At 42.1% G+C, this 17,358-nt stretch overlaps 1 protein-coding gene across 1 annotated transcript in view; it reads left to right on the top strand.

Moving 5' to 3' along the window:
• Window positions 1-17,358, top strand: part of GPR98 (G protein-coupled receptor 98) — a 543,192-nt gene that overhangs the window by 195,064 nt on the left and 330,770 nt on the right. The window contains exons 67-72 of the mRNA XM_010831922.1: window positions 54-273; window positions 2,624-2,863; window positions 4,301-4,450; window positions 5,463-5,936; window positions 11,850-11,993; window positions 14,803-14,977. Coding sequence (XP_010830224.1) covers window positions 54-273; window positions 2,624-2,863; window positions 4,301-4,450; window positions 5,463-5,936; window positions 11,850-11,993; window positions 14,803-14,977 — 1,403 coding nt within the window. The remainder of the gene's footprint in view (window positions 1-53; window positions 274-2,623; window positions 2,864-4,300; window positions 4,451-5,462; window positions 5,937-11,849; window positions 11,994-14,802; window positions 14,978-17,358) is intronic.

The following is a 17,358-nucleotide window of genomic DNA, read 5'->3' on the forward strand; positions in this document are numbered from 1 at the left end:
AGAAGCATTTTATTCTGTTTAGACTCACAGAATTGCTCTTTCTTGCTATGCAGTGAATTTGAGGAGCCCATTGAAATCATGCTCATTGGAGCTACTGGCGGAGCGGTCCTTGGGCGCCACCTAGTGTGCAGAGTCGCGATTGCCAAGAGTGACTCTCCTTTCGGTGTAATAAGATTTCTCAATCAAAGCAGAGTTTCTGTTCCTAATCCCAGTTCCACAATGGTTTTACCCTTGATGCTGGAGAGGACCGGAGGACTCTTGGGGGAGATTCAGGTAGAGTTATTTTTTCCCCCATGATTTTTAAAATATATTTCTCAAATATATTCATTTATTCCCAGTCAGTAATATTTATTGATTACCAAGTAGATGTAAAGCAGTTTCCAAATCCTGTGAAATACATAAAATGTATGAGGTATCCAGCTGCCTTCAGGGTACTCTTGAGAGAAAGTTAACAGTTAAATGAAGGATTTTGGTAAAATTCATTTTGTCAACAAGTACATTTGTTGAGTGCTTTCCATGTGCCAGACCCTGTCACAGTCCCTGAGAACACACAGGTTAGGAGGACACAGTTCGTCCCTGCTCTCTTAGAATTGTAAAACAATAAGCAAACAGATTGCTATAAACTTCCGTCTTAGAACTGCTTTTGCTGCATCCCACAGATTTTGGATCGCTGTGTTTTTGCTGTCGTTTGTTTCTCGGTCTTTTTTGATTTCCTCTTTGATTTCTTCAGTGATCCATTGGTTGTCTAGTAACATTGTTTACTGCCGGCTACCCTTGATTAGATGGTAAGGGTGTGATATTTAAGATGAAAGAGGTGCGCATGTAACCATTAGGGGGCTGAGCGTTTGGGCAGAGGAATGAGACAGTGCAGATCTACAGACCTGGTATGCTTGCGGTGCGAAGAGGTCCACGAGGTGGGTGGGCTTGGAAATGAAGGGATAACAGCCCAAGTTAGATCACAGGGGCCTGTAGGTGTTGGACCTCAGAGAACTTTCTCAATCAGACTGAAGATGAGTTGAAGTGCCAGTAGGATGCCACTGGAGAGTTTTAAGGAAAGGAATGATATCAGTGTCACCGGGTCGTCGGCTCACTTAGAACCGCCGAGAAGGAAGTAGGTTGTCTAAAAGCCAGAGTAGGAGCAGGGAGGGGAGTGAGAAGCGTGTCGCCCTCTAGAGCCCACAGCAGAACTAACAATGGCTCAGACAGGGAGAGAGGTCGAGATGGCCAGGCGTATTCTAGAGGTTGAGGGTATTTTGGAGGAAAAATACACGAGGGCCGATGGAGCCTGAGGGACAGAGAGGAATAAAGGATAACCTAGAAATTTTAGAGGAGCAACTGGTTACATTGTAATGCTGTTTATCAAGATGTGGCAGCTTGGGGAAAAGTAAGAGTTGTGCTTTGGCTTTGTTGATTTGGGATAGCGGCGGGACACCCCAGTGCAAGGGTCAGGAAGGCAGTGGGGTGTGCAGGTATGGGTTGGGGGAGATCAGGGCTGCAAACACCGATCTGAAAGATGGGACACACTCGGAGGCATTTGAAACTCTGAGGCCTGAGGAGTGTAGACAGGGATAGAAAAGAGAGAGACCCAAGTCCTGGGCCCCCAGCATTTATGGATTTGAGGAGGGAGAGCCAGCCAAGAAGACTGAGATGTAGAGAAGGAAAATTAGGACGACTTGTGCCAGATAAGTATCATGTAAGCCAAGGAAGATGGGACACAGTGTTTCCAGAGAAAGAAGTGGTCAGCTGTGTCTCATGCCGATCAAAGATCAAAGAAGCAAAGACAAGTGGATGTGAAAAGTATATAATTCTTTATGGATGTGAAAAGCATATAATTTTAAATTACACAAACTTTAAATGATGCCTTTGTTGCAACATAAAAATTCTGTTTAACTCTGAACATTTCTGTTTTTCTTATACTAGGTTATTTAAGTGTACTTGTTGCTGCATACCCAACAGACTTTTCACTTGATTCAGATAGGTTTTGATGAACAGAACCTGTGCACTAGCAAGACAGTTTGTACTTGTATTTATCAGAGTTTGTATGTGTGCTCAGTTGCTTAGTCAGGTCTGATTCTGTGGCCCCATGGACTGCAGCCCGCCAGGCTTCTCTGTCCATGGGATTCTCCAGGCAAGAGTACTGGAGTGGGTTGCCATTTCCTCCTGTAGGGGGTGTTCCCGACCTGGGGTTTGAACCTGGGTCTCCTGCTTTGGCAGGCAGATTCTTTACTACTGAGCCACCTGGAAAGCCCTATAAAGTTTTTATTACTCATATATAAATATATATATATATGTTTAGAGTATGTACTTTTGTATTTTTGGTATCCTGTGATGGTGACAAATGACCAGGTATTCAGATTTTTCATTACTTATTAGACATTGTTGCTCATGAAAATGGGTATTCTATAGATTACATAGTTTATGTTTGTAAAGATTATTTTAAACAACATGAGTTGATAACATAGGACTTTGTGGGAGATATTCTAGAATAACTTTCACATGTATGTATATATTTTTAATACTGTGTATATATTTTTAATATATACTATATGTATATATTTTTATCCTGCAGAGTAATTCTTTGTTTAAAGCTGATTGTTTTCTTTAAAAAACAAACACCCTGCAGGTGAACTGGGAGATCGTAGGACCCAATTCTCAGGAAGCCTTACCATCACAGAATCGAGACATCGCAGACCCAGTGAGCGGGTCCTTCTCTTTTAGAGATGGGGAAGGTGGAGTGAGAAGCATCATTCTCGTTATCTACCCACATGATGATATTGAAATTGAAAAGACTTTCATTATTAAACTTGAACTTGTGAGAGGAGAAGCTCAATTAGACTCCACAGCTAAAGATGTTACATTAACAGTAAGTCTGACTTTATTTTTCCCACAGAATTTAGGCTTTAAAGGATCTTTCAGAAAACGTGCTTACATTTGTTGAAACTCTATGGGCTTATAATGAATTAAAAGTTATAAAACCCAATGAAGTCATAGTAATTCCTGTGGGTCAGATGTTCTGGTTGTTATATTAGTTTATTACATAACCTGATTATTGGTAATTTTTTAAGATACTGAGAAATAGTTATTTTACACTTTTTGAGAAAATTTGATGCTTTGGGGAGATTTGGCACTTTTCAAGAGGAGGCATTTGTTGTATCATAAACATTGGATATCTTTGCCATTAAAGGGTGTCAGAGTTCACAGGTAATCACAAGTCAGACTGTTGAAAGGAAGAATGGTACTTTTTCAGTCAGTGCAGTGATGGTGTGAGTCAGATCTAGATACAGTTTATTTGGTATGAATCACCCAGTCCATTGGGGCAGAAAATCCTGGAGACCAAGGTTACCAAAAAAAAGGTAGAGAGATGCACCTTGTTCTAAGTTTGGAAAAGCCTGTTTTATATGGGGTCTGTATCAATCAGATACAGAGAACTGGAGAACTGAAACTGTTAATGTTGGGAGACAGATATGAAGAAAGAAAGACATTCTGTAAGGAATTATATCCCATAACTGTGGGGCTGGCAAGTCAGAATCCATAAAACAGGTAGAACGAATCCATAAAGCAGAATCCATAAAGCAGGCAGGAAGCTCAGGAACGAACTGAAGTTGCCTTCTTGAGTCTGAATTTTGTGGCGCAGGCCAGCAGGCTGGAAATGCACGCAGGATTCCTAAATTGTGGTCTTGAGGCAGAATTCCTTTTTCTTTGGGAAGCCTCAGTGTTTAAAGCTTCCATCTTATTGGATGAGGTCCATCCACATTACTGAGAATAGTTTTATTGACTTTGTTAGCTGGTTGTCAGTTTTAACCACATCTAAAATATCATTACAGCAACATCTGGATATCATTTGAGCAAACAGTTGGACACTTTAGCCTAGTCAGGCTGACACATAAAATTAACCATCACGGGGCCATTACCTCTCTCCATATTATCACTATAAATGCATCATAACCAGTAGAAAGAGGTTGGCTAAACTTAACTGGTTAAATGAGGTGAACATGAGGTGAGTAAAGCTAATTCAAGCTTTGAAGTTCTATCCTTTTGAGGTTCTACAAATTGTCACTTTCTGAACACTTATTCCTGTTATCCTTGAGGAGTAAGAACCTTCTTGCTTTAGGTAACCGTCAGGGAAATGAAGGTTTTTAAAAGTTACATAGCCAGATACAATCATGCCCAAGAGTCGCGACTGTGTTTCTTTCATCCCCTCAGTTTGTCTTGTACATACACAACGTATCAGGGCACTGAACTTGGATGCTGTGATTTGGTCCATAGTTGATACAATGTCTCCCCTCTGCTCTCTTTCTAGATAGAGAAGTTTGGTGATCCTAATGGAGTGATTCAGTTTGCTCCCGAGTCTTTGTCCGAGGAGACCTATTTGGAACCATCCACTCTGGAAGGGCCCCTGATCATTACCTTCTTTGTCAGAAGAATCAAGGGTGTTTCAGGAGAGATCATGGTACCGTTTTTCTTTGGATTTTTAAGCAGAGTAATCGTTTGCCTGATGGTTGTGGTTGAGAAGAACAGAGAAACTGTGTGTTCTGGAGAATTAGAGTTTTTGATAAACTGAAGCGACATGAATTTTCACACATGCTGAGGTTCACCGAGGCCCCTTTGGGCTGGCTCGCTGGCACCAACCTCTGGTTATCTCTTTAAATATTCATTTGCAGTTAGGTTAAAAAGATCTTTCTCATATTTAATCACAAAGAATATGATTGAACTATTTTGTAATTTATTGTTTGCTATAATGTGAAGCTTTTTCTACTTAACAAGACTATCCATGATTTTTACAAATTGCTTAATATATTCTTTATTCTCAATATCATTGAGATGTCCTTATAAATTATCAAGATATTCATTGAACAGGTCAAGGTTATTTGTTTGCTAGCTAAATTTGTTTTGTGAAATGTCTCTATAAACTTAGCTTTTCCCCTGTACTGGAGATTAATTGTTACTTTTCTTCAGTTGAAACTTTATGGATATAAAAAATTTTTGGAAAATAAATTTTTTAGAGATTTTTTGGGAGAAATTCTTAATTTTTAAAATCTTAGGTATCCTCTTTTTATTAAAAACAAACAGAAACAAATTCAAATGTGAATATCAGATTATCTGCTTACGTTTTACCCTCAAACATGGTCTTGGTTCACTGTTGAATGTACTTGTGGAACTGGTATGGTATTTTAAAGTTAACTTGTTTCTCTTTATCTTTTCAAATTATGTTTATTAATTTAGAAGCAGGTGAAATGAGATTTTGTCATCCTGTCCTGCAAATGGCATATAATAGCCTGAAAGAGTTAAGACAGTTTCTGAATTACTTAAGTAGAGATACTTGGAAAATTTAAATTTGAATATATTGATGCACACTTATATAGGGAAGCTTTTTATATATAATTGAGGTAAACGAATTTAAGGGATTTTGATTAAAAACACTGTGTTATATAACTTTGTTGGTTTTCTTCCTTTTGTTTTAGGTTTATTGGGAATTAAGTAGTGAGTTTGATATTACTGGAGACTTTCTTTCTACAAAAGGAAGTTTCACCATTGCTGATGGAGAAAGTGAAGCCAGCTTTGATGTTCATTTGCTGCCAGATGATATTCCTGAGATAGAGGAAGTGTATGTGCTCCAGCTTGTTTTAGTAAAGGGAGGAGCAAAACTGGATACAGAAAAATGTGTCATTCGGTTCTCTGTTTCTGCAAATGACGACCCGCATGGAATTTTTGCCCTGTATTCAGATCATCAGTCCATACTTATTGGGCAGAACCTTCGTAGATTCATCCAAATTAATGTAACCCGGCTTGCGGGCACATTTGGAGATGTGGCTGTTAGATATCGAATATCATCTGACTCTAAGGAGCAGTCTGTTGTTACAGAAAATGCAGAGAGGCAGTTGGTGGTCAGAGATGGTACCAGATATAAAGTGGACTCAGTGCCAGTCCAGAGTCAGGTTTGTAGCATCTCTTTCGTTTTTCCAGTCATTCTGAAAGACTCCTTCAAGAAAACCCTTGTTAATCTCATGATCAGTTTAAAATCTGATTGAGATATTTAAATGGAACCGTGGAAAATGCCTTAGAAAATGCATAGTAATTTTTGGGTAATACATATACTGCTGCTAAGTCGCTTCAGTCATGTCCAACTCTGTGCGACCCCATAGACGGCAGCCCACCAGGCTCCCTTGTCCCTGGGATTCTCCAGGCAAGAACACTGGAGTGGGTTGCCATTTCCTTCTCCAACGCATGAAGTGAAAAGCGAAAGTGAAGTCGCTCAGCCGTGTCTGACTCTTAGCAACCCCATGGACTGCAGCCTACCAGGCTCCTCCGTCCATGGGATTTTCCAGGCAAGAGTACTGGAGTGGGGTGCCATTGCCTTGGTATTTGCAAATTATAAGTAAATAAGTATCTGTTCCTTCCTAGAGATAAAATATTTTTGTCTAGATAGTAGAAGGCAGTTATTTAGTTCTTCAGAATTCCAGGAATTGTTCCAAGTGCTGCACACACTCACATTACACACACATGTACACACTGGATGCTTATTGAGGGGGAGATATTTGTAGGCTTCCTTGTGCTCCTATCTGGAGAAGGAAATGGCAACCCACTCCAGTATTCTTACCTGGAGAATTCCATGGATGGAGGGGCCTGGTGGGCTACAGTCCATGGGGTCACAAAGAGTCGGACACGACTGAGTGACTAACACTTGTGCTCTTACCGAAGAGCAGTGCAGTGAGAGATGGATACATGTTTCCTGGGGTCTGACGGGGCTACATGGTATCTGCTCTTCTCTCCTTAAAAATCTGCCACCCAGGAAGTCAGCTATGGGTTTTTTTGTTAATGAAGAGAGAGGACAGCAAACTATTCTGCCAACATATCAGGTGAGAGTGGCAGGAACCAAGTGGGTGCCCAGCAACCTTTCTCACTCTGAGCCACAGAAAGTGATTTGAGGGACTCTTTGTCTCAATCCTTCCAAGAGGATACCTAATGTCATTCCATATGCACGGGAGAGCAGTTCATTTATTTCACACATGGAATGCAATGCAGCAGTGGGGATTGCTATTTCATGCCCGTGAAAGTCTGTGCCAGAGGGTAGCCAGATTGGAGTTGTCTCGAGAATGGTATGAGGTGGATTGTGAAGTTAGGAGACAGTAAAAAAGGTCATTGGAAGAGTGTGTGTTTCTGTGGTGGAATGGCGATGAGCTGAATTCTGAAGTCTTTGATGAACATACAGATGGATTCCATGAAAGGTGAAACGTTTGGGTGCCTGCCAGTGTTTTCAGGAAAGGACTACAGAAGCGAGGCAAGACCCTTGTCATTCTTCCTCAACGCAACTCCCCATCTGCTCCAGAGGTGGCGGAAGATTGGTGGAGAGGTCCAAGAAGGGCTGGAGAAGCACTGGAAAGCCATGCCTGATCCCTTTCCCACCTTAGATCTTTAGCTGTGGATTGAGCAAGAACTGGGATAAATAGAGGAGCTTTAATGGAGTGTGAGATGAAAGTTTTTACTGGTATGGATCTGGCCTTTACCTTCATAAAAAATGACAGGAGGCTTTGAGATCTACACACAACATTGTCAAAGATAAGAGGACAGAAATGAAACAGCTTCCTGTCTATAGTCCACCAAGTTCAGCCCACTCAGGAATGGATGACATTTAAGCCTGTGATCCATAGAAAATTGGCTACCTTTTGACATCTTATACTAATTGGTACCTACTATACAGCCTTTTGATCTTTTTGTGCCCTCGAGTTTTTTACTTTTGCTGTTGAATCAGCTGGGAAAATGGAGGCTTCTTAGTGAGCCCTGGGATCCATGGTTATTCCTACGTCCCTGAAGTTGTTTAAGAAATTGACTCAATAACATGGCTTTGTTGTATCAATTTTTGAATTCATGTCCTATATCCCCCAGTTCTCAAGACTGGAATAAACAGTGCAAAGCTGGGGAAATGAGAGATGGATTAAGGTAATCAGAATATTATTATATCAAGTCTCATTTACAAATTGGAAGAGTTTAAAAAAAACAGTGTGCTTTAGTTCTGTACTTGAAACATTTTCCCATACCGATCTGTGTAACATCAGCTTCTGAACACACTCAAGTTCAAATCTCTGTTATTGAGCCCTAGGAGGTCTTCCTTTAACTTTTCTAGGAATAGCTGTGTATTTTTTTATACACGTTTCACTTAGCAATAAGGCATGCCACAGTGAAGGTTATGCTATTCTTTTACAATGTGGATAATACAAATTCAGTTCAGTTCAGTCGCTCAGTCATGTCCAACTCTTCGCGACCCCATGAACTGCAGCATGCCAGGCTTCCCTGTCCATGACCAACTCCTGGAGTTTACCCAAACTCATGTCCATTGAGTCAGTGCTGCCATCTAACCATCTTATCCTCTGTCGTCCCCTTCTCCTCCTGCCTTCAATCTTTCCCAACATCAGGGTCTTTGCGAATAAGTCAGCTCTTCGCATCAGGTGGCCAAAGTATTGGAGTTTCAGCTTCAACATCAGTCCTTCCAGTGAACACCCAGGACTGATTTCCTTTAGGATGGACAAATTACTCTCCGACTAATTACATAAGAAAGCTGAAATATATGATATATATATCATATATGTTTACCTCACAGGGAGTAAGATCCTTGGTCTGCCTAGCTTTTAGATTATCTCTTGGGGTACCTGAGACATTTTGAAGGATGATCATCCTCTTTTCCTTTCACTTTGAATGCTTAATGGTACAGTTTATAAAGATCTTAACTTTCCTAATACCTTAACTTTCCTTTGAGGTATCTATGGATATCTTCATATCTGTTCTGAACCTATATTAATTATTTTTACTATTTCTATTTTCAATAAAGAGTAGCAAAAGTTTACTAGCTTGCACATACATGAAAGCTCCCTCTTATTGGCATGCTTTAACATCGTTCATTAATATGATTAAATTCATATTTCATGGGTTCCTTCTGTCTCTTACATTCCAGGATGTGTGGTGTAGGCTGTTCCTAGATGATTAGGTGTTGCTGTGTGCGTTAGTCTCCAAGGTGACCCTTTAGGGCCAAGTGTGACTCATGCTAAAGCGAGGGGAAGATTTTCCCAGTGGTCCCTTTCTTACCTCACACCCTGGGTGCTCTTGAAGTTTGGGATGTTAGTTACAAGTTACATACAATTGTCCCTGCTGTGCCCTCCTGATAAATGTTAGGATTTCAGCTGGGTCAGCCACGGAGAAGGACCTTCAAGTGGGTGTTGGAACAGAGTGAGTTTCCATTAGGTTCTGAAAACTAGAAGACTCTTGATGTTGGTTTAATATGAGGGTCAGAGAGTGAACAGTTCACCATCTGGTTAACAAGGTTCACGACAGGCTTCTTAGATGAAGTGACGGTAAGAAGCCCTGGTACACTAAAGAAACCTATGTTTAAGAGAACTTAGAATGCAAGATAAGATTATATCCATTGTCATCATTTATTCAAGTATTTACGGGGCACTTACCATGGGTCAGCGTTTGTGAGAAGCACTGCAGACACAGTGATCATGGGGTGTAATTCCTGTTGTCACACTGCTCCCTGTCGATGCAGGAGAAGGCCCTTTAACAGCCAGTTATAAAAGTGAGTGAGTAGGCAGTATTCCGGAGAAGGCAATGGCACCCCACTCCAGTCCTCCTGCCTGGAGAATCCCATGGACAGAGGAGCCTGGTAGGCTGCGGTCCATGGGGTCGTGAAGAGTGGGACATGACTAAGCGACTTCACTTTCACTTTTCACTTTCATGCATTGGAGAAGGAAATGGCAACCCACTCCAGTGTTCTTGCCTGGGGAATCCCAGGGATGGGGGAGCCTGGTGGGCTGCCGTCTATGGGGTCACACAGAGTCGGACATGACTGAAGCAACTTAGCAGCAGCAGCAGCAGGCAGTATTCAAGATGCACACAGGATATTATGGGCGAGTAAATTCTATTCGTGCCAAAAGCCATCAAGAATGATGGGCAATCTGTAGAGTGGTTCTGTGATGCTCTCCTGGGTCCAGAACGTGAGAGGGCATAACAGAACATGCTCGACTCCTAAAAACCTTCAAGTTCCTTTTCAAATTAGTCACCCTGCTTTCCTTCTGTAGGCAAACCAGCATTTCCCCAAATGCCCCGTTGACTCCTGTTCAAACTTTAATGTTTCATTACCGCAGGCTGGGGTCCTGCCACGCCACACGGGTCCTTGTGCCGAAAGGGCCGGTGAACGGAGCTGGGTGGCAAGGCACAAATGCCTGGGTGCTTTGAGCTGACATCTGGCCCTTCATTTTTTAGGATGTGGGGATAAAAAATGCTTAGCTGCCCACCCAGTGAACTGCATGGGGAGAGGGCATTCCTTCAAGGAGAGGAGGGAAGCACACGACTGAAGCCAGGAGACTGATTTATGTCTTGTTTCCTCAGCCCTTGATCTGTGCTTCATGTTCAGTGAATGTCATTTTGAAAAAATGAAGATTGATCGAATGAGTAAAACATCTGTTCCCCTCATGTTGCACATTTGAAACCACCATAGGACATATTTTACATATTTGGGTGGTTTGATATGTGTTTAAGTACATTACACTTAAAAGAAGGACAGACCTCACAGAAATGGTTATTTTTACATCCAGGAAAGATGTATAGAGTCATTAGTAATATTCTAGGTTATGGCAGCGTATCCATTATCATTAGCAAGGTTTCTATGGGCAGATATAAGTGCTAAAAAAAATCTCTGTAAAATAATGGTGGTAGTGGTGGTGGTGGTGGTTTTGTTGCTAACTCGTGTCCAACTCTTGGGATCCCGTGGAAGGACCGTAGCCTGCCAGGCTCTTCAGTCCATGGGATTCTCCAGGTAAAAATACTGGAATAGGTTACCATCTCCTTCTCCACTGTAAAGTAATACAAGTTTTCAAATTCAGGATTTCCCTATTTTGTTGGATTCTAAAACTTTGAAAATTGGTAGTCTAATATATGGTGTTAGAAGTTTTTACTTGTCCAAAATATTCGGATAATCAGTGTACCTAAATCATTATCTGTTTTGAGTAAATGTCATTAGAGTTCTTAGTTCCTACCCAGTGAAGAAGGAGAAAGTGAGTTTTGCTGGTTTTAGAAGCTGACACTTTTCACCACTGTGCTCTCTCCATTCCTGGAACACGTGATTCTATCACTGAGACTCCTGGGATTCTCATCATTCTTCAGGTCATCCAGGCTTCCCTGGTAGCTCAGCTGGTAAAGAATCCTCCTGTAGTGCAGGAGACCCTGCTTCAATTTCTGGGTCTAGAAGATTCCCTGGAAAAGGGATAGGCTACCACTGCAGTATTCTTGGGCTTCCTTGGTGGCTCAGCTGGTAAAGAATCTGCCCACAATGCAGGAGACCTGGGTTCGATTCCTGGATTGGGAAGATCCCCTGGAGAAGGCACAGGCTACCCACTCCAGTATTCTTGGGCTTCCTTGGTGCCTCAGATGGTAAAGAATCTGTCTGTAATGCAGGAGACCTGGGTTCTATCCCCGGGTTGAGAAGATTCTCCTGGAGGAGGGCATGGCAACCCACTCCAGTAATTTTGCCTGGAGAATCCCCATGGACAGAGGAGCCTGGCGGGCTACAGTCCATGGGGTTGCAAAGAGTTGGACACTTAGCTGAGCGACTAAGCACAGCATGCACAGGCATAGACAGTGAATTTGAAAATTTGGGGTATTTTTAAAAATAATATTTGACTCTCACTCTTAGCCTAAAAGTCTTCATCATGGGCCTTTGTTTTATAATGTGGGGGAAAGGGCATATATTGATGAAACTGATACAAAATGAGGCAAGTAATAATGACTCACATCACATGTCAGTATTTTTCTTTGAAAATTATTATTTGCTAATAAAAAGTCACTTACACTGTTTATAGGTCTTCCTACCTCTGGGCTCGAATTTCACCTTACAGCTGGTGACCGTGATGCTTGTTGGTGGAAGTTTCTATGGCGTGCCCAAAATTCTCCAGGAAGCAAAATCCGCCGTCCTTCCAGTTCCAGAGAAAGCTGCCAATTCTCAGGTACTTGGCACAGGGTGTGGTACTCCCCCAGAACCACTAGAGGGCCACTCTTACAGAAGGGACTAAGATTCTTAGAGTTTGATTTCTTAAATCTATGTAATCCTATGAATATCAAATTTAAGCATTATGGATACCCTATATGAAAAGAATTCGGCAATTTTTGTCAGTAGGTGGAAAACCATATCTCCTTTTTTGAGTTTAAAAAAGTCTGTATCTTGTAGAATGTAAAGTATAGAATTTTAAAAATAACGGTCACCTGGAGTCAAAACTTGTTTTTTTCCCCATAATGAGTATTTAATATTGAGGCATTTTATGCTAAAAAGTTAAAATTAGAATGAAGCATCAATTAATATTTCAGACTTTCTCATTTACTGACATTGTGAACATTTAATCCGTGGGGCTCTTTTTACTGTGGCAAGCTTGTGTTGCTGCTGCTAAGTTGCGTCAGTCATGTCCGACTCTGTGCGACCCCATAGACGGCAGCCCACCAGGCTCCCCCGTCCCTGGGATTCCCCAGGCAAGAACACTGGAGTGGGTTGCCATTTCCTTCTCCAATGTGTGAAAGTAAAAAGTGAAAGTGAAGTCGCTCAGTCGTGTCCGACTCTTCTCGACCCCATGGACTGCAGCCCACCAGGCTCCTCCGTCCATGGGATTTTCCAGGCAGGAGTACTGGAGTGGGGTGCCATCGCCTTCTCTGAAGCTTGTGCTGATGTAGATGAATGCTAGTGGCACCCTTAGGGATTTGAATCTTCTGCCTAAGTTCATTGTAGGGAAGATTGTTCCCCAATCTCTTCATAATTCACTTGAGAACAAAGAATGCCCTGAGGGCTTTGCTTCCTGCGTAGGCCAGTTCTATCAGTGTGGGAACAAGACAGGGCTGCTGTCTCTGGCTGTGGTACCATGTGTGTTTTATAAACCGTGAGAAGATGCCAGCCTGCATCCCACTCCCTCGGGTGGGGGCTCCTTCAGCTTGACCAGGAAGTGGGCATGACGTCTGTCCAGATAGACACTCGAGGCAGGAGAGTTAAGGCCTGGCCAACGGCTTATTAACAGGGTCTGTGGCCATGAAGGGGATGGTCTTCAAGTTACTACCTCCTGGGCTGCTGCTTCCCCGGGAATGAATCTGCTTTGCCCCTAAAGTGGAACCCACAGCGTTAAAAATAACTGAGCGGGATGGTTTTTGTCTGCAGCTCCTCTGTTCAAGAGGGAGTGAGATTTTAGCATATAATGCTTTGCCGTTTTATCTTCTTTTGTTCGTAGGTCGTTATAACAAAGATTCCTTTCAACCTGAACCATTCATTTGGTGTAGTGAATTATTTTATGCTCCTTGTCTCTGCTTGTTGTCACAACACTGTGTCACTGGGCTAGATCACAGCCAGTCATAGGGTATTCCTGTCCGTGGTGTATCCTTCTATACTCCTTACCAGTATTTGAGTGTGTGTGTATGTGTGTGTGTGTGCACACATGTGATGTTGCTAGGATACTTTCAAACAGCCTTTAACCATGTAGCGAGCACGAGCTGACATACACTACAGATTTTGGCAGTTGCTAAGCAGAAGGCTTGCTGTAATAGGGAATCTAGATGGGTGTCAAGTTGAAGTTGTTGGTTTTCTTTTCTGTGCCTTCAGAAGCAGTCCTGTGGCCCTGTCTCACGCTTTTCTGCTCCTCTCCAGTCCAATTTAAAATGGGGAGAATGAGTCTTAATATAGAACTGTCGATCCCATGGTGTCCCAAATCGATGGATATTGGGGCCAAAAGAGGTAAACTAAGTTGTCCAAATAATAGCGTGAAGCCAGGAATCTGGTTTTATTTCTATTCTCTGACCAGAACTTATTTTATCTATAAATCCTGGGGTACTCTGGGAAGGGTGGCCCTGAAAACCAGATCTTACTTTATGTGGATGAAAAATACCATTATTTAAAAAAATCTTTGAAGCTGTCTGATCCTCAAAAAAAGATATTAAATTGAATCAAAGTCTGAAAAAATCCTTAATAGAAAATCTAGTTCATGGTGCTCACTTTATAAATTTATTGTTGTATTTCAGAAAGAAGTCAAAGTTTAGTTTTAAACAAAACAGTTTATAAAGACCCATCAGTTCAGTTCAGTCGCTCAGTCGTGTCTGATTCTTTGTGATCCCATGGACTGCAGCATGCCAGGCCTCCCTGTCCATCACAAACTCCTGGAGTTTACTCAAACTCATGTCCATTGTGTCGGTGATGCCATACAACCATCTCATCCTCTGTTGTCCCCTTCTCCCACCTTCAATCTTTCCCAGCATCAGGGTCTTTTCCAAAGAATCAGCTCTTTGCATCAGGTGGCCAAAGTATTGGAGTTTCAGCTTCAGCATCAGTCCTTCCAATGAATATTCAGGACTGATCTCCTTTAGGAGGGACTGGTTGGATTTCCTTGCAGTCCAAGAGACTCTCAAGAGTCTTCTCCAACACCACAGTTTAAAAGCATCATTTCTTCGGCACTCAGCTTTCTTTATAGTCCCATATAAAGACCCATCGCAAGTCATCAAAATGCTATTTTTAATCTTTTCATTTAACCATAATTACAACTGTATTTTTAGAAACTGTTAATTCAGAATTCACAGTTTGATAAAAAAAACTATAACTATAATCAAAATTATAAATAGGATACATTTTCAAGTTTCAGGTGCCATTTCTTAAATACTACTCTTAATCGAAAGTATTTTAGAGCAAAGAAATATATTGTGTAAACAAACAGAAAGTTGACTTTTAACCCACTCCTCAGAAAACAGGAACCTTTAGAGAAAAGAAAATATTCTAAGCATGTTTTCTCTCAGGTTGGGTTTGAGTCTACTGCTTTTCCACTCACGGACATCGCTGCCGGGACAAGCCAAGCTGTGATTTCTAGGAGAGGCACGTATGGCTCTCTCAAGGTTTCCTGGGCGGCTGGATACGTTCCTGGGTCAGAAATCCCTGAATTCACTACTGTTGGCAACATGACCCCCAAAGTAGGTGAGTTGTGTCTTTTCTAGGATTTTGTCTATAGAATATGGAAATGTATCATTGGCCACTGATTTTCTTGAATCCTCTTTACTCTGGACAGTGAATGAGCTAGCTGTTTGCCTTCTAATGCAGTCTTCTCATATTTAAGTGATCAGAATTGCACTGAAATTAACAACGTCATACCTCACCTGAAAATGATGGTCATAAGTAGCCTGCTCGGTTTAAACATGTTGTTGTTTAGTCGCTGTCATGTCCGACTCATTGCTACCCCAGGGACTGTAGCTTGCTAGGCTCCTGTGTCCATGGGATTTCCCAGGCAAGAATATTGGAATGGGTTGCCATTTCCTACTCCAGAAGATCTTCTTGATCTAGGGTTTAAATCCACATCTCCTGCATAGCAGGGAGATTCTTTACCACTGAGCCACTTGGGAAACCCCAGGTTTATACAGGAGGAGTTTGTGAAAAGTAACTCTAATGACCTGATGTGGCCCATGTGTGTCTGTCGCTTAGTCATGTCTGACTCTTTGCAACCCCTTGGACTGTAGCCCGTGAGGTCCTCTGTCCATGGGGTTCTCCAGGGAAGAATAATGGAGTGGGTAGCCATTTCCTTCTCCAGGGGATCTTCCTGACCCAGGGATCGAACCTGGGTCTCCTGCATTGCAGGCACATACTTTACCATCTGAGCTATCAGTTCAGTTCAGTTCAGTTCAGTCACTCAGTCGTGTCCGACTCTTTGCGACCCCGTCGACCAGGGCACGCCAGGCCTCCCTGTCCTTCACCGACTCTCGGAGTTCACTCAGACTCATGTCCATTGTGTCCATGATGCCATCCAACCGTCTTATCCTCTGTTGTCCCCTTCTCCTCCTGCCCTCAATCTTGCCAGCATCAGGGTCTTTTCAAATGAGTCAGCTCTTCGCATCAGGTGGCCAAAGTATTGGAGTTTCAGCTTCAACATCAGTTCTTCCAATGAACACCCAGGACTGGTTTCCTTTAGAATGGACTGCTTGGATCTCCTTGAGTCCAAGGGACTCTCAAGAGTCTTCTCCAATACCACAGTTCAAAAGCATCAAGTCTTTGGTGCTCAGCTTTCTTTATAGTCCAACTCTCACATCCATACATGACTACTGGAAAAACCATAGCCTTGACTTTGTTGGCAAAGTAATGTCTCTGCTTTTTAATATGCTGTCTAGATTGGTCGTAACTTTCCCTCCAAGGAGTAAGCGTCTTTTAACTTCATGGCTGCACGCCCCCAAAAATAAAGTCTGCTGTTTCCACTGTTTACACATCTATTTCCCATGAAGTGATGGGACTGGATGTCGTGATCTTAGTTTTCTGAATGTTGAGCTTTAAGCCAACATTTTCACTCTCCTCTTTCACTTTCATCAAGAGGCTGTTTAGTTCTTCTTCACTTTCTGCCGTAAGAGTGGTGTCATCTGCATATCTGAGGTTATTGATATTTCTCCCAGCAATCTTGATTCTAGCTTGTGCTTCATCCAGCCCAGCGTTTCTCATGATGTACTCTGCATATAAGTTAAATAAGCAAGGTGAAAATATACAGCCTTGACGTCCTCCTTTTCCTATTTGGAACCAGTCTGTTATTCCATGTCGAGTTCTAACTGTTGCTTCCTGACCTGCATACAGATTTCTCAAGAGGCAGGTCAGGTGGTCTGGTATTCCCATGTCTTTCAGAATTTTCCACAGTTTATTGTGATCCACACAATCAAAGCGCGTAGTCAGTAGAGCACAAGTAGATGTTTTTCTAGAACTCTCTTGCTTTTTCGATAATCCAGTGGATGTTGGCAATTTAATCTCTGGCTCCTCTGCCTTTTCTGAAACCAGCTTGAACATCTGGAAGATCACAGTTCATGTACTGCTGAAGCCTGGCTTGCAGAATTTTGAGCATTACTTTACTAGCATGTGAGATGAGTGCAATTGTGCAGTAGTTTGAGCATTCTTTGGCATTGCCTTTCTTTGGGATTGGAATGGAAACTGACCTTTTCCAGTCCTGTGGCCACTGTTAAGTTTTCCAAATTTGCTGGCATATTGAGTGCAGCACTTTCACAGCATTATCTTTTAGGTTTTTAAATAGTTCAACTGGAATTTCATCACCTCCACTAGCTTTGTTCGTAGTGATGCTTTCTAAGGCCCACTTGACTTCACATTCCAGGATGTCTGGCTCTAGGTGAGTGATCACACCATCATGATTATCTGGGCCATGAAGCTCTTTTTTGTTCAGTTCTTCTGTGTATTCTTGCCACCTCTTCTTAATATCTTCTGCTTCTGTTAGGTCCCTACCATTTCTGTCCTTTATCGAGCCCATCTTTGCACGAAATGTTCCCTTGGTATCTCTAATGTTCTCGAAGAGATCTCTAGTCTTTCCCATTCTGTTG

This window comes from Bison bison, unplaced genomic scaffold (genome assembly GCF_000754665.1).
Source record: "Bison bison bison isolate TAMUID 2011002044 unplaced genomic scaffold, Bison_UMD1.0 scf7180017864533, whole genome shotgun sequence".
Taxonomy (NCBI): domain Eukaryota; kingdom Metazoa; phylum Chordata; class Mammalia; order Artiodactyla; family Bovidae; genus Bison; species Bison bison.